This window comes from Mauremys reevesii, linkage group 5 (assembly GCF_016161935.1).
Source record: "Mauremys reevesii isolate NIE-2019 linkage group 5, ASM1616193v1, whole genome shotgun sequence".
NCBI classification, from domain to species: domain Eukaryota; kingdom Metazoa; phylum Chordata; order Testudines; family Geoemydidae; genus Mauremys; species Mauremys reevesii.
Genome location: NC_052627.1, coordinates 115052360 through 115068681, shown reverse-complemented (window position 1 = coordinate 115068681; position 16322 = coordinate 115052360). Strand labels below are relative to the sequence as shown.

The 16322-nt window shown below is 42.0% G+C and overlaps 1 protein-coding gene across 8 annotated transcripts in view; it reads right to left on the bottom strand.

The window, feature by feature from the left end:
* The window catches only part of KIAA0232 (KIAA0232 ortholog), a 104005-nt gene that overhangs the window by 66883 nt on the left and 20800 nt on the right, over positions 1–16322 (bottom strand). For 5 of the 8 annotated variants that reach the window (XM_039540130.1, XM_039540135.1, XM_039540127.1 and 2 more), the window contains exon 2: positions 11213–11716. The exons of 1 other annotated variant lie outside the window; for it this stretch is intronic. In XM_039540130.1, the coding sequence (XP_039396064.1) occupies positions 11213–11443 (231 nt within the window). In that variant the 5' untranslated portion in view covers positions 11444–11716. The remainder of the gene's footprint in view (positions 1–11212; positions 11717–16322) is intronic. 2 more of the 8 variants (XM_039540133.1, XM_039540132.1) reach the window with 1 other exon arrangement.

Here is a 16322-nt window from a genome sequence, read left to right as displayed (position 1 = left end):
AAGCGGTGTTTATTCTTCTGTTGTCTCTCTATGGCCAAGTCCCTCTCCTGCTCACTTTCACCAAAGGACAGAAATATTGCCTCCCACTGCTGTCTTAGCACGCACTTGCATTCCACTCTGCTCTTAGCTGCCCTCTCTGATTTGGTCTCAGTAAGTACACCATGAGACTACCTTTTCTCTAGTTTTTAAACTAAGTATTCATAACAGCATGACTCATTTATACAGAGCTGAAGAAATAGCACTTCATAGTAACGGTTACTTTGAAATCAGAGTTTATATAACTTTGCACTTTCGTAGTACCATTCATTAGATGATCTCAGAGCACTTTACAAAGACACATATTATTCCCATTTTTACAGATCGACGAGGGAAAAAACCCACAGAAATACAGCAGTGATAAAGCCCAAATTTTCAATGCTAGCCTAGATTTTTTGAGTATCCAATTTTAAAAACCTAACCTTCAATTTTCAAGAGGTGCCATACACCCAAGACTGAAGCCAATGGGAGCTGTCGCAGTCAGCACCTCTGAAAATCAGGACTTGTGTATCTGAATTAGGCAGCCCAATTTCCACTTTCGAATGTCACATTTTAACCACCAGAAACTTCCTAGTAACTGGACAACTTTACAGTGGGAAATTTAGCTTTGTATAAAATGTGGAATGTGCCAAGTTTTGTGGAAGGTACAAAAGCAAGGTCTTTAAAAAAGGACAACTTAGTGTTACCATAGCCAGTATTTATTATTTTATAATTCATATACTTTATCACTCTTAACAGGTCTACCAAAACCTTATAATTCTTTATGTTCCAGCAATTCCAATGCTTTGGAGTACTTAAAATTCAATCCTCAATAAACCAACATACAGATGTAGTGTTAAACCCCTTGCAATCCATATAAATAAAAGTTTCTAATTAATGAGTGTGACAGTTTTGTAAGTTGCAAGACTCTGACAAATCAAAGGTACAAGAGTAGCAAAACCTTCCAGCAGCAACTAATGATTTGCTGGAGCAAGAGACAAAAAAACTAGTATGGCAGTGGTTAATAATGAGGAGAGAAGGAGGGAGGGAAGATGAGTCAGCAGCTACAGATAACCATTTTGAGGAACAGAGCAGAAATTGGTACCTTGTGTTGCGCCTATGTAAAGGAATGAGTTTATATTTGTTTGTTTTAAGGTTCTTTGTCTATATCGTTCAAACAAACATTTTGAATTATGTAGATTATAGTTACATCTCAGGTATCTGGAAGCTGCACAAGTCACGACTCTGTTCTCACTGACTTGCAGCAGAATTCCAGCAAAGTATTATAATTTACACTATTTATCCAGCGAAACAAAACAAATTCAGTTTGTCTTGATCTTTCCAATATGAAGTTATATAACTAGTAAAACTAACCAAGTGTTAAGAAAACTAATATTGAGAGAGTAAATCAACTTTCCTGCTAAATAAAGGCAGAAATTTTACAGAACTGTTGGGTGAATAGACATTTACTCAGGTATAACAAACAGGTTGGATTCTGCCTCCATAGAAGAACCCAAAAGGACAGAACCAGACTTAACAGCTTGGTAAACATATTAATGTAATGGAGAAACTACATCAATGTAGTGCTATGGTTGAGAATTTAAATGAATAAAATAAATAAATAAATAAATATGTAAAAAGGAAATTCAGAGCAACAGATCCCATGGAAACCATAATTCACCCCTCTGCATATAAGTACAGATAAAGATTGTACTAATTAGTTATCTCACTGTACATTGCACTATCAAAGGATGTTCACAGATAGTGAATTCTACAGGACAAGATGATCTTAGTCAATATTGCTATTAGAGTTACTAATGAAACTTCAAAAGGTGGTGTCCTTTTAGGATGACATTTTCTATGCTTGTCTCAGCCCAAAAGGAAACATTCCTTATCTTCAAAGAAACAGAGTCACAGGCAACATCTGGAAGGATTCTCACTCTGGGCTTCATGCCTCCAGTACAAGTAATTTGGAGAACTCCCATGGTTTTGGATTCTTGGCCCACTAAAACACCTGTAGGTGGCTCAAAGGCACTGCTCCAACTGAGCATGCTCCAGCCACAAGCAACTGAGGGTCAATTCCTATCAAGAGCAATAAGTAATCATACCCATTACCTCCTAAATGCACAAAACATATGCACATTTTCCCCTTAGATTCTAGCTTAGGAATGCATACAGAAGAGATTGCCCAGATGGCAAACCAAGAACATATCACAACTCCTATACAAAAAAAGCCCCAGACATTTAAGACACAAAGAGAGTCCTATAAGTAATTTTTCCTCTTCTAGAAAGGGGCAAGGGGGTATCACCACATGGAAGTATAAGTCCTGTAAGGCAAGGGCAGCATACCAATCTCTAGGGAAGGGATAACAGAAGTGAGGGTGACCATCCTGAACTTGATTTTCTTGATGAAATAGTTCAGCTTTCATGGATCTAGAATGGACCAGACATCACAAGATTTCTTTAGGATCAGAAAGTACCAGGAATAAAAGCCTTTTCTTGTTTTGGTGAGGAACTTCTATTGCTCCCAATTCTAGAAGAGACTGAACTTCCTGAAGAAACACTCTCTCATGAGAAGGGTCCCTGAAAATACAGGGAGAAGGTGGATTGGGAATGGGAAGGGGAGACCTTCTCTAAGGGCCTGTCTTCACTACCGGGGAGATCGACAATGCTGCAATCAATGCGGGGGTGTTGATTTAGCAAGTCTAGTGAAGACTCGCTAAATCAACAGCGGAGCGCTGTCCGAACAACTACGGTACTCAAGCTCCTTGAGAAGAGTAAGGTAAGTCAACCGGAAAGCATCTCCCATCAATGCAGTGCAGTGAAGACAGCAGGATAAGTCGACCTAAGCTACGTTGACTCCAGCTATGTTATTCACGTAGATGGAGTAGTGTAACTTAGGTCGACTTATCCTGGTAGTGAAGACAAACCCTTACAGGCACACTGACCTTTATCAGAAAGAAGGTCTGGAATAAGTTTGCAGCCTAAACAGTTTCCTCTTTGTAACTGGAGCATAAACTCCTAACAAACGAAGTATTGCAGGAGAGTCCAAGTGTCATCTGTTTTAGTAGAATATAGTTTGGATCTCAAAATTTAAGTTTTCTATTGTGTTCTCCATGAAGACTGCAGTGGCTATGGAACACAAGGCTGTATATCAGGGGTGTCTTTTGCTACCTGAAGGGATGTACGAGCTGTAAAATATCCCTCAGCAACCAAAGCTAAAAACTGTTCCTTATATGCCTCTGGCAACTTGTCAGCAAATTTAAAAGCCACAGAGAAATTAAATAAAACTGTATTTTGACAAAAGAGCTTGATAATTAGCTAATCATTTGAAGAGTAGCAGTGGAATAAACCTTTCAGCTGTAGGAATCCAACCTTTTAAATTCCTTATCCAGAAGAGAGGCATTATGGTGGGATTGATGGGACTGCTCACTAGAAGCTGTGACCACCAAAGAAGGAACAGCCCATATGCTTGGCTGTAGGAGGTACAGAGGTTAGTGTCTGCAAGAGAGTTTTCAGTGGCTCCACTAAGGCTTCACTGATGGGACGTGGAATCCTTCCTGAGGCAGGAGCTTGATCAATTGGTCCTTCAGCCCTCATATAGATTGCACCGATCATAACACGTCTTCCATTCTTCTCTTATCCTGGCCTTCCTTCTCCATGTGCGACCATGCCTTTTCATGATAAAATCTTCCCATCTCTTTGGAGGTTGGCCGAGTGGTTGTTTCAGTTCCCAAGGATATCACTTAGTAACAGCTGCAGTCCACTGATTTCCACTTTGCTGTCTCATCACTTCATTGAGGACTTGGTCTCAGATTGAAATCTCCAGAATTCTTCTTTCCATCGTCCTCTCTGTGACAAACTATCTTCGTCAGCACCCATTTTTGCAGCTGTACTACATTACCGGCAGTACTATTGAGTTGAAAAGGTTGGCATGTGTTGCCTTGTTGATTTTTCCTTGGAGAACATCCTTGATAGAATTGAATGTGCGCCAACCAGCTCTCTTTCTTCACGAGAGTTCGCCTTCCAGATCGTGGTGCACATATGGAAAATATCTAGGAGAATGTGCAGCTTCTTGTGCACAAGTTCCACCTGAACCTCTAGAGAAGTGGCCACACTCCTGAGATTCTGAAAAAACTATGAAGTCCTCTGGGAAGAGAAGAGGGGGGAGACAAGGACACTGGAGTTACAGCTATACATGGTGAAGATAAAGAAATATGGTGAGAAGATAAGGTTTCCTCCATTAATTCTCCCTCCTCCATGGGGTCCAGCTCAGAGGGTTGAGGAATGGTAATAGGATGTCAAGTAGAGGTTTCTAGTAGCTGGGGAGTAGGAGATTCTCCAAGAGCATGATCCATGATGGAGGATGATCTTATATTGGCACCTGAGGGCTTACCAGATTTTCTGTGTAAAGTCCAAGACTTCTTGCTTTTGTCAGCATCAGAATGCATAGAGTGATTCAGTGAGCCTGACAGTGAAAAGAAAGTGTGACATTTCTCACCAGACTTGTGCTTCGAATCAGAAGTAGTTGTAGGGGGACTCCTGGTTGATCCTGAGTCCCCTGCATCATGGTGGGGGTTTGACTCAGGATGCATCGCCTCTTTCATGAGGTGAAGTTCAAGATGAAAGTCCCTCTTTTTTAGTCCTGGTGGAGAAGGTTTGTCCCTCACATGGCTCTCACCCCGACAAATAAAGCATCTCTTGTATCTATCTGTGACAGGAAAAACGGTGCTGCACATGGCACGCTACTTAATTCCCAGGGATTTCTTCATAATAAATCCTCCAGGTAACTACTAAAACAATAACTATGTTAATCAAAGTTCTGAAAACTGCTAATTGAAGCAAATGCAACTTGTATCTCAGTGGGTGAGAAGGAACTTCGGCTACATCCACACTTCACAACTTAAGGTTTCCTGTGTAGCCTCTCTATGCCAGTGGAAGAGAGCTCTCTCACCAGCATAATTAAACCAACCCTAATAAGCGGCAGTTGTATGTCAGCCAGAGACACACTCCAGTTGACATAGCACTGTCCATACCAGCGCTTTTGTTGGTGAAACTTGTCAGGCAGGATTGTGGTTTTTTTAACAACCCTAACGGACAAAAGTTTGCCAACAAAAGCGCTAGTGTAGACAAAGCCTTAATGGGAGGTGGTGACCACTTCCTTTTTATGCCTTCTCCTGAGAGCATGAAGAGATGCTCCCCGGGGAATTCTGCACCACTGTTCCCCACAGATTTTTCCTCCCCCGAAGAATTGATTCTTCTGGGAAGCCATGAGGGGTCATGCTGCAATAACACCTTTAGCCCACCAGGGGCTTATGTGGTGCTAGAAAAGAGGGCAGCTGGTTCACAGGCTAGAGCAGCCAGCTGCGGAGAAGGAGAGGACAGAAGCTGCCTTCCTCATAGCACTCTGCCCACGGGGCCAGGTGGAGGCAGCAAAGAATATGGGGAGATGGACAGAGTGAGACATACAGGGCTGCTGCAACTCGGGCTAGTTGTGAGGGACAGACTGGGGCCGGGGTACAGGAGCTAGTGGGGTGACATTGAATCACAGACTGAATGGGAGTGGGGGTGTAGGGACACATGGGGATAAGAGCAGAGGTGCCTGACTGAATTGGAGAGGAGTCAGCCAGGGTCTGCATGGAGGAGGCACCCCAACTCCCTAACAATCCTTACTTCTCTGCCCTCCCAAAAATCAAAACTGTTCCTTACTTGTTCCACCCAGAACAAACTGCCCTCCAGGTTCTTTCCCAGGCTGCTTCCCAGCAATTACTTCCCTCTCCCTCCATTCCTTCATTGCTCCTGACTCCCCCAAGCCTTTGCACTGCTTCTGAGGCATGTGGGAAATATGTTTCCGTATTGTAGTTTAAATGAGTTGTTATTCAAAGTTCTGTATTAATATGCCAAATAAGGACTCTATACCGGTATGTCAAAAACAGTTCCTGAATTGTTTTTGTCATCTGTATTGTTACAGACATACTTGCAGACAGTTATTTCAAAATAAATTAACAAAATAATTGAAACTGGTGTGATTATACTGTGTTATTTTGACAAACAAAATATGCAGAATTTTAATATTATGCACACAATTTTTAATTTTTGGCACAGAATTTCTCCAACAGTAAGGAGAGCAGGGACTCATGAGCAGCCTACTGCAATTGCTGGCAAAAGTCAACTCAAGTGTACTAGGTACTGCTGGTGGAATTCTGCGCTACTGCGTGTGTGCATAATTAATGAGTCCTGCATAATTTTTAGTTTTTTGCGCAGAAAAAACTTCCACTGAAATGTTGCTGCCTTTTGCCCACCAGAGGGTGCTGTATTGATAGAACAAAGCAGCAGCTCCCAGCCAGCGAGGGAAGAGAGAGAGCCTGCCTTCTTCGCAGCAGGTCAGGTCAGGAGACAGGGGCTAGGGGGAGACAGACAGCGTGGGGTGCTGGGGAGGTCAGACAGTTGCTCATAAGGGCTAGTGGGGGAGGACACACTGGGGCAGGCACTGAATGGGAGTGGAGGCACAGGGCCACAGTGGGGACGGAAGTGAAGGGCCACATGGTGATGGGGGAGGGGTGCAGAGCTATATAGGAACAGGGAAGTGTTTGGGTGGGGCATAGACAGATGGGGACAGGGAGGGGATAAAAAGCCACAAAGGGACAGGGGGAGAGGGTGCAGGGCCACATAGGGAAAGGGGGAGGGGGTGTCTGAGTGGGGGTGGAGGGACACATGTGGACAGGGGGTGCAAGGACACATGGGGATGCAGGAACACATGGGGGTGGGGCAGATGTGCCTGACTGAATGGGAGAGGCTAGAGGTCAGCCAGGGTCTGCATGGGCAAAGCTCCCTAACAATCCCCGCCACCACCCCGCCACCTCCCAAAAAACTGCTCCATACTTTCCCACCCATACCCAATAACAGTCAAGTTCACACCTATGTTCCTTCCCAGCAATTTACTTCTCTCTCACTCAGCTCCTCCATTACCCCTAACTCCCCCAAGCCTTAACACTGCTTCTGAGGTTCTGTATTGTAGTTTAAATGAATTATTACTCACAGTTCTGTATTAATATGCCTAGTAAGGAATCTATTTGTCAAAAAACATTTCCTGAATCTTCTGTATTGTCTGAATTGTTACAGACATACTTACTGACCGGTATTTTGAAATAAATGACCAAACATAATTAAAACTGGTCTGATTATATTGTGCTATTTTGACAAATAAAATATGCAGAATTTTAAAATATTGTGTGCAGACTATTTTTTTGGCACAGAATTCGCCCAAGAATAACAGGCACACAAAACCTACTGTTGAATGTATATGTGCACAATCACTTGAAGGAAAACAGACGCTTATCCAATTTAAGAAAAGGCTGTGTGGGATAGAGGGCAGAAGCATCACAAAGGTTCCTTATAAGCTGGGATCAAACTGGAAGGAGGAGTTGTACGCTTTCAAGCTCTGTCCAATTGAGATATACCCACAAGTAGATTATACAGATGTTAAATAGTCGGTGTGTTGGGCAAGGCAGATTTTGGCTACCCTCTCTTTGGTGGGGCTTGTGATACTGGCAGACCAGGTGCCAACTCATGCCAATGCCGCTAGGCGCCTCTGAATATTGACAAATGGATAGCTGAAAACCAGCTGACTCACCTGTGTGTTAGCATTGTTAAAATAGATGTTAAGTTTATAAGAACAGGTTTAGATGTCACAAAATGTTTGTAGGATGCTGCATGCATTAATCTCACATATAATATCTGTATCCCATGTCATAAGGTAATATTTAAGTGTTTGCTATGAAACTGGTAACCCCATTAGGGTGACCAGACAGCAAGTATGAAAAATCAGGATGGGGGGGGGGGGGAGAGAAGTAATAGGCACCTATAACACTAAGCCCCAAATACTGGGACTGTCCCTACAAAAATCAGGACATCTGGTCACCCTAAACCCCATACACTCAGGAGAGAAGCATTAACAAGTGTGAAATACTAGTTTACCAAAAAAAGGTGCCATCTCCTGCCCAATAAAAGGCCTGTATACACCAGACAAAGACTTGGTTGATTGCTCCTCCCACACCCATGAAGTTGGGACTTGCACAAATTCTCATTCAATCACACTTTCGGGGAAGTGAATAAAATCCCTGACCAGAAGGAACTGGATCACTATGCTGCTTAGAATTTGGAGTGGACACTATTTCTAAGCATAAGCAAGAGATCCCTGTACTGCTTAACTTGGATTACACCTAAAGACATATAAAGCTTGCACATTACAGCAGCTTCTATTAACCTTTTGAAACTTAAGACTAGCTCATTTGTGTATGTTTACATTTCCCACCCCCTAGTTAATAAATCGTTAGGTTAATACAAGATTAGTGTGATGGATTGTACTCCCCATGCTGACCCTGAGAGGGTAAATTAGGCCCAATTAACTGTCCAGGCTGCACCTGCAGCCAGGGAGCAGGGATTGACTGGAAGCAGGCTCAGCTGGGCAGGAAGAGTGGGGCCTGTATAAAGCCCAGGAGCTGACAGCAGAAGCCTCACTTTGTGGGAAAAGGGAGGTGTGTCTGGGGCTAGAGGCAAGTAACCTGGGAGGGGGAGTTTGGGCTGGAAAACCAAGAGAAGAGGGAGAGCCAGGAAGGTAGGAAAAGGCTCAGGGGAAAAGCAGTGAGGTATGGGGTAGGTCAAACCTTGCCTACTCATGAGAGGGCCCTTGACCCAGAACCTGGAATAGAGGGTGGGCTCTGGTCCCTGTACCAGCTGCTGACGAAGTGGTACTGCGGAAGCAATGAGCAGAAACACTGCCTGAGTCCATTTGCCAAGCAGGACTTTGATACCTGAAGGGGGGAAAACACAGATAGTGACCTGGCTGAAGGGCCAATTCACGAAGGGGAGACTGTGGTTCCTGGAGCAAGAGCGGTCTGCAGGGCAAGAGGACGACAGGAGAGGCACCACCAGAGGGGGGCATAGCACCTGGCAAAGCTAATCCCCAGGATGGCCAGGAGGAGGTGCCACTAGCAGTGAGTAGACCCCCTGACAATTGGCTACAAGCATTAGCTCTCTCACCAAAGACAAGATACAAGTCACCTGGTGTAAATGACTGTTCCTTTGAGACTGGGAGTAACCTGAATATTGTGATTTTTGGTGTAAGGGACCATCTATCACAAAGGAAGCTTGCCTGGGTGGTAAGATAGACCAGAGTTTCCAAGGGGACTGTCTGCAATTCCTTGTTAAGGCTGTTACAGTGCTAGACGAGTTCACACTTATACTTGGGTTTCACCAACCAAGTATCAACACACAACCAGTTTGGGATTTGTGCCCTGATTCGTAACAGTCGGCCCTGAGGTTGGCACCCATTTGTGAGCCACTCCAGATAACCTGAGAGCATTCAGATGGCTCCCGTGCTCTACTCCTCCCCTGTGGTTCATTAGATCCTAATGTTAGATTAGGAGGTAGGGGTAGAGGATTTAAAAAGTGGCAGCATTCTTCCAAGCTCTGCTCTCAACACAAGCTGTACCTAGTTGAGGCACCAAAACCAAAAGGTCATTCACAGTAAGTTGTACAGATCTTCAGATTATGATTATCCTGCTTTTTGCAAGCTCTGATAAATAATGAATAATTTTGACACTTAATCATTATGGAGGTGCCTGGTAGCAACTGTATAGTTAGGCTTGTGTTTCAAAGTGGGCTTAAAATGGGGCATAAATCTGTATTTTCCTCTAACAGTAAGTGGCAGTCTCCTGGGAGATTTCAGAGTGTTAAATTTTAGACCCTTTGCATTTTCTGTGCAGCTTTTGTTAGTTAGAAATTGGATTCTGGTTGAAATATTTCCTTGGGACTCAGACAACGTATCCTGAGCAGAACTGGTTCAATACACAGGGTTTTTTGGGGGAGGGTATTAACTGAATTTCGGGTCTTTTTGACTGCTATAATTCATAAGCAAGAATTTATGCACCAAGAGATATGCATATTATGTGAAAGTGTACTGTGCATAACAGAAAAGGTTTTAATGTAAAGACAAGACCTTATGTGCAGCAGCAGCTCCTTGTGCATAAAGGAGTGCATTGGCAGGGGCTGTCTTTAGACCCCCTCCACAGTTCCAAATCCCTGCACCTGCTTAAGCTTAAATAACAAACAAACCAGTGGGAAATACATAAACTTTCATTTTGATTGTTAGACTTGCTATCACACACTCTGTACCTACTAAACTCAAAACCACCCCCATGGATATGACAAGTTAAGCCATCTAATAATACCTCATACTTTTCCACCCAGAAGCACATCCCTTATCATAATTACCTTATAGCATGAACCACACACCAGAACCTTATCCCTGCCTCATGAATGCCAGGCAGGCTTCTATCATACCCTCTACCAAGCCATCTCTCTTCTCCCTCCCCGTACCCTCCACAACCAACACACTACTACACCTAATATTGTTAAGAAGGAGTAGTTGGATAACGGAGGGTGGAAAAGGAAAGGTTGTGGGCAAAATTAAGGTTGCAGTGCATCGTCTGTGATGCCCCACAGCAAGTTTTGTGCCTGTGGGTGGAGGAACAGAAGTTATACATAGTGTTAGGTGGCTTAACTTTTCATTTCCTTGTTTTTGTGGATTTGAGTCATGAACAGAGCAACTGTATCACAGCCAGTTTTTTGTATATTCTTTATTAGGCTATACAGCCAACATCCCGTTACATTAATGCAGTTCATACCTCAGCTTTTTGTTTCAAGTTATCTGCAGACCTATAAACACAAAAACTAGACCCTACATATCCCCGATCCCAGCATACATTCTAGAGTAAAAGACTATATCCATCAGGAAAAGGTGTTACAAATTACCATGATCCAGCCCAATTTGACCCGTATTGGCAAGGCTCTCTCAATTTATAGAAATTTCTACACCAAATTAGTGCAGCCAATGGATGTATGTCAAAGTTCTATTTTTATATTTCATGAAATACCAGTGTTGATTACAAAGGACTAATTTCATAATGTAATAGAAGTCAGGAAGTGATAAAATTCTTTAATACCATATATCTGCTGTTATAGTAAGCTACCTACATCAAACTTGATTTTTCATCTAATCAAATCGGATCCTGTCATGGTTTTTCAATGATGAAAGACATTTAAAATATCCAAACTGTACCCAATGTATAATACACAATACATAAGAGATACAAGCATCCATTTTCACTGGACAACATCTAAAATATGTAAATACCTGTTCCTGCAGGTCGTAGTCATAGCTATCATGCAGCAGAAGACTGAGGACATACCGAGTATATATCATGGCATCAATGCCACACTTCTCTAGCTCTTGTCCCAGCCAGGTCTGCACTGGGCCCAAAGCATGAAGCAGAGACATTTCAGAAACAGATACAGGGCCTGGATAAGAGCTTGAGGAGCTTTCAGATGGCAAACCATCCACAACAATTGTACAGATAGGGCGCATGAATCTAGGTGGTTGGCATCCTTATAACGTGAAGCATTTTCTGTAGTTGATATTCCGTCGATATCTGGAGGTGATTTTCACTCCAGTAAATAGGAGAGAGGCTTGACTTCTAGGACAATCATTTATATTTCCTGGCAGTTAGCCATCTAGAGACGAACATCACTCTTCAGGCATGACCAGTGAATAAACTAAATCCTACTAGCAAACACATATGAAGATGTGTTTTTCTACCTTAATTTCACATTGAGGCCAGATGCAAGTCCCCAGCAGGACCTATAAAGAGTAAAAAAAAAAGAAAAGTTGTGATGTGTATCCATACAACAAACATGAACAATGAGCAAACATTCAAGAATGCAGTCATTTACATGTTGCTTGCTTCCAAATGACACACAGTAGGTATACTATTCTTATGAAATTCCAAGTTTCCAGGAAACTTTTCAAGCAACATTTAAACACAAACATACCACACCATGAGAGGGGGATAATAAGCACTTTACCAAGCAACTAACAACCAACTCACAGTTTGAAATTTATTTGCTTGACCTGGCTTTGTATGAAAGTTTCAATTTTATTACTATCGTTATCATCACTTTAGAAATAGCACTTAGAGCAACAGCAACTCAGTTTTGGTTTTTGGGAAGCAACAGTTTTATTAATCAATTGACAGAAGACTGCTGAGCAGTTGAAATTCAGGGGTTCTTTCATTTATTTTATAAACAAAAGAGAAAGCTTTACCATTCTGTAAACAGACATCATCCCTGTTGAGTTATATGGCCACGTGGCCTAATGATCATAGTCACATCTCCTCAAAAAGGTAACTCCCACTAAAATACCAAGGTTCCTTTTCTGATCTATTCATAGATTTTGAAGAAATAAGGACCATGGTAATCATTTAGACAGACCTCCAATATGACAGGCGACAAGTCTTTCATTAATTAATTCCTGCTTCAAGTCCAATAGCTGTGGCTGAACTAGCAAGTATCACTTTTAGCCTGGTGTACGCTACAGAAAGTTAGGTCAATGTAAGGCAGCTTATGTCAACGTAACTCCGTGTCTACACTACAATGTTGCTCTCACCAACGTAAGTCACTAACTACACAGACTTAACTCCACTTCTGAGAGAGGCATAGCACTTAGGTTGGTGTATTTAGGTCAACGCAGTGTCAGCCCCAGGCGGCAGGGCTCCAGGCTGTCAGTTAAAATTGGTGGAAATGCTCCTGGTGAGGAGGTACACTGCCAAGAGAATGAACCTACCTTGAACATGAAAAATGGATTTAATTACTGCACTGGCTGTACGTTGATATAACTTAAGTTTACTTAATCTTGTAGTGTAGAGTTGCTCATTGTAAAAATGTCCAATCTAGGCTTAAAGATTTCCAGGGATGAAGAATCCACTGAACCCATCATAACCCTGGGTTACTTGTTCCAAGGATATGAGCCAGCCTCCTCTCACCTCTTTTAAATTGTACCTTATTTTTATTCTGAATGTGTCTAGTTTCCATTTCCAACCATTGGATCTTGTTGTATCTTTGTTTGATTGACGAGCCCTCTATCACCAAATTTCTGTTCCCATTAAGCTTCTCTTTGTTAAGCTAAATAGACTGAGCTCCTTGAGTCTCTCACTATATGGCATGTTTTCTAGTCTTTTTAAGACTAAGAACAAATTGCATTTAGTATTTCGCAACATTGGCATAGTGTCTCAAATTCTAAGGTCAAAAGGGACCACTGATCATCTCATCTTACCTACTGTATAGCACAGGACATAGAACTTCCCAAAAAATACTTCCTAGAGCGCATATCTTTTACAGAAACATCCAATCTTGATTTTAAAATAGTCAGTGATGGAGAATCCACCATGATCCTTGGTAAATTGTTCCAATGGTTAATTACGCTCATTGTTTTTACGCCTTATTTCCAGTCTGAATTTGTCTAGCTTCAGCTTCCAGCAACTAGTATTACGCCTTTCTTTGCTAGACTGAAATCTCTTTTCTCCATTTAGGTTCTTGCAGACTAATCAAGTCACCCCTTATCTCCTCTTTGTTGAACTAAATAGATTGACCTTTGAGTCTATAAGGCAGTGGTTCTCAACCCGGGGTACATGTATTGCTGGGGGTACGTCAATTCATCTAGATCAGTGTTTTTCAATCTGGAGGTTGCAGGGCTAGTTTGTGGGGGTCACAAGTGCAGGGCCAACGTTAGGGGGTGGCAAGCAGGGCAACTGCCTGGGCTGCACATCATAGGGGGCCCCATGAAACTGAGGCTATGGCTACACTACAGAGCTTATAGCGGCACAGCTGTGCCGCTAAAAGCCGTGCTGCTAAAAGTCGTGCAGTGTAGCTGCTGTTTGTCAGCAGGAGAGAGTTCGCCTGCCGACAAAGCGCTGTTCACACTGTGCTTTTCGTTGGTAAAACTTGTGTCGTTCGGAGGAGAGATGTTTGCTGACAAAAGTTTTACTGACAAAGTGCCAGTGTAGACATCTCATTGCCTAAGCATGTAATTTAGGGTGATAGGTCTCAGGCTTCGCACTCCTGAAAGGGGTCCAGTAGTCTGGAAAGATTGTGAAACACAGGTATAAGGCGTGCTTTCTAATCCTTTAATCTTTCTCATGTCCTGTCTCTGAACCCTCTCCAATTTTTCAATATCCTTCTTGAACTGTGGAAAACAGAACTGGACACAGTGTTCCAGTAGTGATCACATCAGTGATGAATACAAAGGTAATGTAACTTCTCTACTCCTACTTAATATTTCCCTGTTTATGCATTCAAGGACTGCATTATCATTTTCGGCCACAGCATCACACTAGGAGCTCATGTTCAGCTGATTTATCCCCCAGGACCTTTTTCAGAACCCCATATCCCGTAGGTATGGCCTACTTTCTTTGTTCCTACATATTACATTTATGCAGTTACCTTTATCAACCAAAGTTGTAATCTCATCAAAAAATGAAGTTAGGTTTAACATGACTTATTTTCCATAAAGGCATATCAATTGGCATTAATATTACCACCAAACTAATTCCTCGTTCACTGGATCCTGTATTAGCTTTTTCTAGGAATTTTGTTCACCATTGACATGAGGATAACTGACCTATAATTATCCAGGTTATCCCTGCTTGCCATTTTTGAAAATTAGCATTGTATTAGCCTTCTTGCACTCTTCTAAAGTTTCCAAGATTTATTATAAGTTAATATCAGTGGGCCAGAGATCTCCGCTAGCTCTTTTAGGACTCTTGGGGATCAGTTCCAGACCTGATGATTTAAAAATGTTTATCCCTATTAGATCTTGTTTAATATCCTCCTTAGTTAAAAGTGGACTAAGTTTATCATCCTCATGTGATATTAGTACTTCAGAATTCTTTCCAAATAATGAATAGAAATGTTTGAATGCTTCTGCCTTTTCTGCATCAACAACAATTTTACTGTCTCCATCTACTAACGGACCTACACTGTTGTTAGGATGTCCTTTGTTCCTGATATACTTACAAAGTTTCTTGTTCTCCTTACCCTTGCCAGCCATGGATTTTTACCAGATTTCTGTAAATTTTCTTATCAACTACCTACAAGTAAGAGCCAAACCCAAAACGCCCAACAAAGCATCTGAGCCCTCCTCCTCCCCTCAACCGCCAAGTAAGGGAGAGCCAAGCTCAAGATGACTAGCCAGGAATATGGTCTCACTGAGGGGAATCCCAGCAGAGCCTATGGGTATATTTTGACCCCACTACAAATAACTGATCCCAAGGGGCTCACAGGACAGGCATGATCATATTTTTGCATATCTGCACAATCTGTGTGTGGCATCTCATGTGGAGATCATTTATTTTGTGGCCAATGCTTGGAAGAGTACTGCAAACTGCCACTGCTCCCACAAATTCAATCCCTGCCATTCATATCCCAATGGTTGGCCTATCAGTACATGCTTACACTATTTCTAGCCAATAAAAGAACTGAAGTCTTAATACACAATGTCTTTCTTTATTCCACTGCCCCTTGTGCAATTATAGCTCCCAGTACCTGGAAGATAAATCAAGATCCTCAGTGGTTCAATATAGACATTGTCACAAGCAGGACACCCATTTTAAACCTAACACTACAGTCATTACTAGCCAGGGCACCTAATACAAAGACAACTTTTCAATTAAAGTTGCCAGTGGTAGTCCCTGCCACCTTGTCTGTTGGAATACATAAGCCTAATTTTGAGAGAGAGTGAATGAATAAAAATAGTACATTTTAATCTTAAAATAGTCAACATGAATTGGTCAGTATCAGACTTACATCAGGCAGATACTTATGAGTTAGCTAAATTGACAGCAAAAATGCCATGAAGGGCTGAAAGATAATATTGTTTCACCAAGCATTTTTTAAAAAAAGTAAAAAATAGCTAATGTGTATTCTAAGTTCAGCAAAACTTTCAAAAACTCTGTTTATATGGAGGCCAACATTTTCAAAATTAGAAGCTTAAACTTAGGTACCTAAAACCATATTTAGGCATCTAAATAGTAGACAGAGGTCCAGAAATGCTGGGAACCAACAAATCCCTCTGAAATCAATGTGAATTGTTGAATAAAAAGTAACCTCTCTCTTAAACCACATCCTCCTATTTAGCCCTACAGCAACGTCAACTGCTGCACAATTAACTTTTCCTTCCAGCCTCTCTCATTATCTGCATGCTACAGCATGTGATAAAATCCCCTCCCTTGACTCAATATGTGCTACCTCAACCCACTCCTCCAAATTCCCTCAAAGCTCTCTTCTTTCTAAAGGAGTGAGGCCTAAATGCTCCAGTCTTCCGGCAAAGTAGCCAGAAAACCTGATAGAATACACAAATAAGGAGTTACAAAAATTGTGAAATTAACAAGAAATATGCTAAACTTCACCACACT